General features: G+C 54.4%; 1 protein-coding gene across 1 annotated transcript in view; it reads left to right on the top strand.

Moving 5' to 3' along the window:
- The window catches only part of ITGA2B (integrin subunit alpha 2b), a 14,720-nt gene extending 6,759 nt beyond the window's left edge, over positions 1 to 7,961 (top strand). Inside the window, exons 13-30 of the mRNA XM_058703681.1 lie at positions 624 to 806; positions 1,056 to 1,101; positions 1,201 to 1,305; positions 1,389 to 1,444; positions 1,538 to 1,689; positions 1,835 to 1,960; positions 2,353 to 2,420; positions 2,571 to 2,718; positions 3,961 to 4,053; positions 4,322 to 4,401; positions 4,722 to 4,802; positions 4,924 to 5,020; positions 5,124 to 5,276; positions 5,399 to 5,524; positions 6,000 to 6,113; positions 6,343 to 6,444; positions 6,659 to 6,775; positions 7,710 to 7,961. Coding sequence (XP_058559664.1) covers positions 624 to 806; positions 1,056 to 1,101; positions 1,201 to 1,305; positions 1,389 to 1,444; positions 1,538 to 1,689; positions 1,835 to 1,960; positions 2,353 to 2,420; positions 2,571 to 2,718; positions 3,961 to 4,053; positions 4,322 to 4,401; positions 4,722 to 4,802; positions 4,924 to 5,020; positions 5,124 to 5,276; positions 5,399 to 5,524; positions 6,000 to 6,113; positions 6,343 to 6,444; positions 6,659 to 6,775; positions 7,710 to 7,766 — 1,904 coding nt within the window. The 3' untranslated portion in view covers positions 7,767 to 7,961. The remainder of the gene's footprint in view (positions 1 to 623; positions 807 to 1,055; positions 1,102 to 1,200; positions 1,306 to 1,388; positions 1,445 to 1,537; positions 1,690 to 1,834; positions 1,961 to 2,352; positions 2,421 to 2,570; positions 2,719 to 3,960; positions 4,054 to 4,321; positions 4,402 to 4,721; positions 4,803 to 4,923; positions 5,021 to 5,123; positions 5,277 to 5,398; positions 5,525 to 5,999; positions 6,114 to 6,342; positions 6,445 to 6,658; positions 6,776 to 7,709) is intronic.
- The last annotated feature ends 636 nt before the right edge of the window (positions 7,962 to 8,597 follow it).

Consider the following 8,597-nt stretch of genomic DNA (forward strand, 5'->3'; position numbering starts at 1 on the left):
CCTAGGGGAAGAGGGAGCCATTTCTTCATTGGTCTTGATTATTTACTCTTCTGGGACTCAGTTTTTCCATCTAAAATTAGAATAATAATGTCTGGGGTGCCTGGGTGGCTTGGTTAGTTAAGCATCCAACTCCTGATTTTGGCTCAGGTCATGATCCCATGATTCGTGGGTTCAAGCCCCCCATCAGGCTGTGTGCTGACAGCTCGGAGCCTGCTTGGGATTCTCTCTCTCCCTCTCTTTCTGCCCCTCCCCTGCTTGTTTGTGCTCTTTCTCTCCCTCTCAAAATAAATAAATAAACCTAAAAAAAAAAAGTAATTTCTCATAGTCTTTAAAAAATAATGGGAATAACAATGCCTAATTCAGGATTAAATGAAATCATGTCAATAAATTTTCTCAATAGCTATCAAAGGCTGCTACTGTGTTTATAATAATCCTAGTTGATGGGTCTCTTTTGTACTCACTGATAAACTCCTGGAGGGGCAGGACAACTGCTTCCTTGCACCAGACTTTTGTATCCCTCTCACGGTCTCCTGCCGTCTGCCCAGAGAAGGAGCTCAGGGCTGCCTGGATAAGAAACAAAAATTGGAGAAAATTGTAACAAACAGCCCCTCCCTTTCTTCCAGATGTTGCAGTGGCCGCCCCCTACGGGGGTCCCAGTGGTCGGGGCCAAGTGCTGGTGTTCCTGGGTCAGAGTGAGGGGCTTAGCTCACGCCCCTCCCAGATCCTGGACAGCCCCTTCCCCACAGGCTCTGGCTTCGGCTTCTCCCTGCGAGGTGCCACAGACATCGATGACAACGGATACCCAGGTGCCCCTGGAATGCCTCCGGCTAGCCAGGAAGGGCCCTTGGGCATTAGCTGGAGATGCTGAAAAATACAGTCAGGGGCCTCTGCCCCACTGAGCGTCTGACCCCTCTGTGGGGCTGGGAGGCCAGGGGAGGCCAGGCGAGGCCAGGCCAAAACTCAGCGGAGGCAGTGGTGTGGGAAACTCTGGGAAAGAGGTGATGAGCACCCTTGCCCCCTCTAACTGCTGATTCTGACCCCTCCAATATCTATAGACCTACTGGTAGGAGCTTATGGGGCTAACCAGGTGGTTGTGTACAGGTGAGTGCTGGCTCTAGGGGCGTGGTGGCGGAGGGCCCACACCATCAGAGGATACCAGTTCAGGAAGGGATAATGGCAAGCATGCCCCCATCCCACCAGAGCTCAGCCAGTGGTGATGGCCAATGTGCAGCTGCTGGTACAAGATTCACTGAATCCTGCTGTGAAGAACTGTGTCCTGCCCCAGACCCAGACACCAGTGAGCTGGTGAGGAGACGGAGGGCAGGGCCCAGGCAAGGTCTGGGACCTTGAGGGATCCTAGCCCCTGAGCCCAACTCACATCTTTGCAGCTTTAACATCCAGATGTGTGTAGGAGTCACTGGGCACAGCATTCCTCAGAAGCTGCGTGAGTGTCGTGGTGGGGACAGGAGGGAGGTGGTCCTGGGCTCCCCTGGAGGCTGGCCAGGGAGACTCTGACCCTCCCTGCTCGCCCTGCCAGCCCTACACGCTGAGCTGCAGCTGGACCGGCAGAAGCCTCGCCAGGGCCGGCGGGTGCTACTGCTGAATTCTCAACAGGCGGGCACCACCCTGCATCTGGACCTGGGCGGGAGGCACAGCCCCATCTGCCACTCCACCATGGTCTTCCTCCGGGTACGCCAGGCTGGGGATGGGCCGGGCTGGGTGCGCCAGCCTGTCCGTCCAGCCCCGGGGCACGGGGCTGAGCGCTGTGGGTACGGGGGTGGTCAGTGGGACACGTATAGCAGGGTGCACAGTCTGACTCTTGTCCCCTCCCTAGGATGAGGCTGACTTCCGGGACAAGCTGAGCCCCATCGTACTCAGCTTCAATGTGTCCCTGCAGCCCGAGAAGGACGGAATAGCCCCCGAGCTCGTGCTTCATGGGGACACCCATGTCCAGAAGCAGGTGGGGGTGGGCGGAAGCAGGCAAGGGAGGTGCAGGACCCCTGCTCAGGGTTAGGGTTAGTGTCGAAGTCATAATGTGAACCCCGCAATCTTGACGTCACCTCTCATCTGTGCTGTCACGCCAAACCCTAATGAAAAACCTCCAAATCTCAAAATTCCCTACACCCTGACACAGGTCCCAAGTGTTGTTGATGTTACCTCTAAACACTGACAAACGCATGAACCTTGATGTCACCATCCTGACATCGTCCCAAACCCTGATGCAAATCCCCAAGCCCTGACGTCAGCTCCAAACTCCTTTTCATTCTTGGACCTAATTCCCTAAGTTCCGATGTGACCCGCAAACTTCCCACCCCCCCAGCTCACCCACACATCTTGACATGCCTCTTTTAGACCCGCATCATCCTGGACTGCGGAGAGGATGATCTGTGTGTCCCCCAGCTCCAGCTCACCGCCAACGTGTGAGGAGGCCATCTGCCCCGTGACACCCCTTCGCCCCCCCGGGGGGCCTGATACTCTGTCCTCACCCCTTCCCAGATCCTGGGCCTGGACCTAGCTTCCTCTGCTTTTTTTTTTTTTTTTTTTTTTTTGTAACTCCTTTGTCCTCACAGGACGGGCTCCCCACTCCTCATTGGAGCTGACAATATGCTGGAGCTACAGATGGATGCAGTCAATGAGGGAGAGGGGGCCTACGAGGCCGAGCTGGTTGTGCACCTGCCCCCAGGTACCCACTACATGAGGGCCATCGGCAACACTGAGGTGAGGCCCCACCCAGGGGCATTGCTGGGGACCTGGGAGGTGCAAGAGCCTTGACTCTCATTTTCCACCTGAGAACCCCCCCATTTCTCTTATGCATTGCTGTAAAACTGATTTTTTTTTTTTTTTTTTTTTTTTTTTTTGCTAATGGCATAAAATCCAAGGGCTCTATTATAAAACCCAAACCCCAAATGGCTCAGGTACGAAATGTTAGCAGAAACTTCTGTTAACATTTGGTGGATTTCCTTTCAGTCTTTTTTCTTAGCCTCCACAGACACTTAACATGGGCATGTATTTATTTTTTATTTTGTTGATGTAGTTTCTAACAATGGAAGCATCCTGTATGTAATGTTTTTGTATTTTTATTTCCCAAAATTTCATTAAAAATAATAAGTTGCCCAGGGTGCCTGGCTCATTCAGTTAAGCGACCAACTCTTGATTTGCGCTCAGGTCATGATCTCATGGTTCATGAGTTTGAGCCCTGCATCAGGCTCTATGCTGACTGTGCAGAGCCTGCTTGTGATTCTCTTTCTGCCTCTCTCTCTCTCTCTCTCAAAAATAAAATAAGTAAGGGGCGCCTGGATGGTGCAGTCGGTTGAGCGTCCGACTTCAGCCAGGTCACGATCTCGCGGTCCGTGAGTTCGAGCCCCGCGTCGGGCTCTGGGCTGATGGCCTGGAGCCTGGAGCCTGTTTACGATTCTGTGTCTCCCTCTCTCTCTGCCCCTCCCCCGTTCATGCTCTGTCTCTCTCTGTCCCAAAAATAAATAAAAAACGTTGAAAAAAAATTTTTTTTAAATAAAAAAATTAAAAAATTAAAATAAGTAAACTTAAAAAAAAAAATGATAAGGCGCAGGGCGCCTGGGTGGCTCAGTCGGATAGGTGTCTGACTTCGGCTCGGGTCATGATGTCATGGTTCGTGAGTTCGAGCCCCGCATCAGGCTCTGTGCTGACAGCTTAGAGCCTGAAGCCAGCTTCAGATTCTGTGTCTCACTCTCTCTGTCCTTCCCTCACTTGTGCTCTCTCTTTCTCTCTCTCAAAAGTAAATAAACATTAATAAAATTAATAAAAAATGATCAGGTGCTACTGTGAGACACAAGGAAGAACGTGACAGTCCCTCAGACTCCCACCCCAAGGCACCCCTCTCTGCACCCTTGCACACAAGTCTCTTCCAGACTTTCCAAGGGAGCTTAAATATATATGGGATGCTCTGCAACCATCTTCTTTCTTGAAACTACCTTCCTGAAGGGCTTTGAGAGACTCATCTGTAACCAGAAGAAGGAGAATGAGACCAAGGTGGTGCTGTGTGAGCTGGGCAACCCGATGAAGAAAAATGCCCAGGTGAGGCACGAGTCGTGGGTGCTGGGTCTGCTCCACCAGAGGCTCATACACAGCCGAGCTTTAGGGGCTGGCTTTGGAGTCATATAGCCCCGGGCTGGAATCCTGGGCCTCACACTCCCTGCGTTCTTGGGTGAGTGACTTTCCCTCTCTGAGTGGGCTTCTGAGATAACGATGGTGACTTGGAGGATGGAAACTGGAGGCCACATTCAGGACAAGGCTGCCCAGAGTGGGCATTTGGGCCGTGACTTTGGCCCTCCCTCTCTCTCAGATAGGAATCACGATGTTGGTGAGCGTGGAGGACCTGGAAGAGGCTGGGGAGCGTGTGTCCTTCTGGCTGCAGATCAGAAGGTATGGGCAGGGGAGCATTCCTACCCACCACCCTTCCCCTATCTGATCCCAATGCAGAGACCCTGAGATGCTCTCCTTCCAGAAGGGTCTTCTGGGATGCCTGCTCTTCAGACATCCTTGTTCCCTTTCTTCCCCCAGAGACTTGTTTCTGAGTCTTGGAGCCCTAGAGGAAGTTCTTACCCAGGTCTAACTTCAGTGTGGCATGCTGCCTGTGGAGTTAGCGCTTCCTGAAGCTTCTGAAATTCTGGCCCCGTCCAGAGAGTTCTGATGTTCACTGGGCTGGTGTCCCTGACATGCTTCTCCTGTCCCCTCCCCTCCAGCAAGAATAGCCAGAATCCAAACAGCGAGGCTGTGCTGCTGGATGTACCAGTCCGGGCAAAGGCCCACATGGAACTGCAAGGGTGAGACCAGGGGTAGATCAGGGAGATCTCGGGCAGGACCCGAAGGTTCAGAGGGCCTGGGGGGAAGCCCTACAGGCAAGTCAGGTGCTCAAGCTCACCCTGGGGGCTTGGGCCACTGCAGGAACTCCTTTCCAGCCTCCTTGCTGATGGTGGCGGAAGAAGGCAACGGGGAGAACAGCTCGGACAGCTGGGGCCCCAAAGTTGAGCACACCTATGAGGTACCAAGGACCACCTGGGGCCCAGGCTGGGGTGGGGGGTACCCAGGAGCTACGCACTCACTAGGTGCCGAGCTACCTAACATCTGCCATCACCACCCACCAGCTCCATAACAATGGCCCCAGCACTGTAAGTGGCCTCCACCTCAGCCTTAGCTTTCCCAGCCAGTCCCAGCCCTCTGACCTGCTCTACATCTTGGATATACAGCCTCAGGGGGGGCTTCAATGCTCCCCACAGCCGGCTCCTAACCCCCTCAAGGTGAGAGCCTGGGTGGAAGAAACAGCTGTGGGTGAGGCCCCAGCCCAGCAGCCAGGGCCCCTCTGGGAGGGTGGGGAGATGATCGGTGCTCGGGACCGACTGACTGCTCTTTGCCTCCCCAGCTGGACTGGGGGCTGCCTACCCCCAGCCCTTCCCCCATTTACACGGGGCATCACAAGCGGGACCGCAGACAGGCCCTCCTGCCAGGGTCCAACCAGCCCTCCAGGCTTCAGGATCCAGTTCACCTGGTGAGCAAACTCTGTGGTCTGCAGCTGGGGCTTCTTCCCTGGAACCCAGGGGACAGAGGCTCTGGGAAGCAGGGAGAGCGGTTGGCAGTGTGATGTGGGCCTTGGGTGTGCCACCTTGGTCCCACGGAACACTCCAAATGAATATGAAGGGTTGAGCTGGTCTTGTGTCTGGGCCGGGTGGGAATATTTGAATTTTCAAAGGTTCCTGGTACATTAAAGAAAATGGAGAAATGCCAAAGCAGAGTTACAAAAATTCTGGGTATTGAACACTATATGATGACCCACTTCTTCTCGGCCCTTCCTCGCATTTCTGGAACGATGTGAGCAACCCCATTTAGAGACAACGTCAGATGCTTGAATCTGAGGCCCTTCCTGAGAGGGAGCCTGGAGCTCCCTGCCCCCCTGCCCCTCTCTGTTGTTGGGTCCTTGGGGTGAGGGGTCAGAGGGGCTGGGAACTAATGACTCATCCCCTTAGAGCTGCGACTCAGTGCCCTGTACAGTGGTGCAGTGTGAGCTACAGGAGATGGCACGAGGGCAGAGGGCCATGGTCACGGTGCTGGCCTTCCTGTGGCTGCCCAGCCTCCAGCAGGTGGGGGCAGATGCTGGAGGGCGGGGCTTTCTGGCGGTGGGGACCAAGTTTGTTCTGGGGAGAGATAGGGCATGGAGGGGGGGTGGTGAAGAGAGAGGGAAGGCAAGGCTTATTTTCGAGGAGCCAGGCTTAGGCCAAGGGCAGGACTCCAAGGTAGCGGGGAAGCTGGGGCCAGGACTCCTACAACCAATAGACTCACGTAAATGGCTTTCACCCCCACCCCATTCAGAGGCCACTGGATCAGTTCGTGCTAAAGTCAAAAGCTTGGTTCAACGTCTCCTCCCTTCCTTACTCTGTGCCCGCCCTCAGCCTGCCCAGTGGAGAATTTACGGTGAGTATAGACCCATGGTGGCAGGGGACAGGAGCCCTGCAGGACCCACTGTCTTCCCAAGTGTCTGCACCTTGCAGGATGGGGGCGGGACACCCCTGGGTCCGAGGAGCGGCACAGGTAGGTGGCTGGCTCAGAGATGCGCATCCCACAAGTTTGAGTCTTTGGGAAAGACAGGTGTCAGGGTGACTGAGAAGACACATGGGTTTGCCCTCAGGTCGAGACGCAGCTGCTTCGTGTCTTGGAGGAGAGAGACATTCCAATCTGGTGGGTGCTGTTAGGCGTATTGGGCGGCCTGCTGTTGCTCACGGTCCTGGTCCTGGCCATGTGGAAGGTAAGTCCTGAAGGGAGAGTGGGGTCCCCAGGAGGGCACACAGTTGGCCCTGCCCTACCTCACAGGGAGGCAGAGAGAGATGGTGACTTCGGGTCCATTCACATCTCTACAATTAGAGTCTCATTCTCCAGAAGACCTCTTCCAGGGCACAGACCTCTGGAAGAGGTGGCCCCTGAAATCCTAAGGCCTTTTCAGTCTGTTCCCCTCTGACAGGAAGAGTCACAGGGAGTGAGTCCTGCCTTCAGGAATTCCCTGGCTGCTGAGAAAGACAGGGCTCACCTCCTCCTGACTCTGTCCTTCCCCCTGACTGAGGTGGGAGACCCGGGAGGCCCTGGTGGGTCACTTCCTCCTCTGTGCCAGGAGGGCTGTTCTCAAACTCGCTCAAGTGTTCAAGCTCTGGGAAGCCATGGTACTTTTAGGGAAAATCATGCGTTAAGACTTAAAATCATCAAATACATATTGTGTGCTAGAGTCACAGAGAGATACACAATCGCCAATATTTAAGAAAAAGTCAAGAGTGGGGGTGCTTGGGTGGCTCAGTCAGTTGAGTGTCTGACTCTTGATTTCGGCTCAGGTCATGAGGTCACAGTTTGTGGGAATGAGCCCCATGTCAGGCTCTGAGCTAACAGCGCAGAGCCTTCTTGAGATTCTCTCTCTCTCTCTCTCTCTCTCTCTGCCTGCCCCCCTCAAAATAAATAAATAAACGTTAAAAGAAAGGATAAAACGTCAAGGGAAAAAAACAAAAAAGCAACTCGTTACGTGTATTCTCTCTGAGTGGGGCCGGCGGCCATCTGTGTTGGCAGTGGGATCCGATTCTGTGCTGGTCCAGGGAAGGACCTCGTGCCTGGCTGCTTTCTAGAATTCTTCCTCAACTGCTGCTCTGGGGCCCACCCATCATCTTTACACCCTGTCCCCGGCCCTTGTGCGCCCCCAGGTTGGCTTCTTCAAGCGTGTTCGGCCACCACTAGAAGAAGATGAAGAGGAGGAGTGAAGGGGCAGCGTCGCTGTGTCCTGGGAGTGTCCTGGGAGGAAGGCGGCAGGCGTGCCCGCCCCTCCCCCTCTTCAGGGTGCACCCCCAGCTCTATGGGTTGGAGCTGTCCCCTAGACACCCGATATTCTCCCCTCCAGTGAGAGCTGGCTACTCCCTTCCCTGCTGGCAAATAAAGAGGCTGAGCCCCAACCCCCAGCACGCTGTCTCCTCTTGGCTCAGTGAAGAGAAGGGCACCGGGCATGAGGTGATGTTTGGAGTGAGGGGCTGGGGCTGGCAGAAGGGTGAGTGGAGAGTGTCTCTGCCAGGCAAAGGTGGCATATTATCATCTTTGGGGAATGCCTGGAAGTGGAGAGTGGGGTGGAACAGGGGAGAAAGGGTGACAGAGCTTCCAGGTGATACTGGAGAAAGATGGGATGTCTGAGGGTGGCTGGGTGGTGTGGAGATTGGGGGCATCGGAGAAGGCAGGCTGGTCTCTGGTGGACAGCTTTAAACAGTATTTTTTTTTTTTTTTTGAGGGATAAGCCTCAAGTTGACCTGAGATTGGGAACATAACATGCTCTTCCCACTCCTGTTAAAAGAAAAAGAAAAGAAAAGAAAGCCTTTAAAGCCATGTTCAGATTGAGGAGGGGCAGGGGGAGGCTGACTAAACCCTCAGCCTGAGGAAGGCAGCATCACACCAGGGAGAGGAGAGCAGGCATCGCTGTCCAGCTACCCTTCCTCCCCATCAAAGAGAAGGCTCTTCAGTCAGGAAAGAGGTCCGGGGCAAGGAGTTCACGGGCCTAGGAATAGAAGATAGCTCTCCCTCCGCCCGCTGAGACTGGAATCCAGGGA

The sequence above is a fragment of the Neofelis nebulosa genome, chromosome 16 (assembly GCF_028018385.1).
Source record: "Neofelis nebulosa isolate mNeoNeb1 chromosome 16, mNeoNeb1.pri, whole genome shotgun sequence".
Classification (NCBI taxonomy): Eukaryota; Metazoa; Chordata; class Mammalia; order Carnivora; family Felidae; genus Neofelis; species Neofelis nebulosa.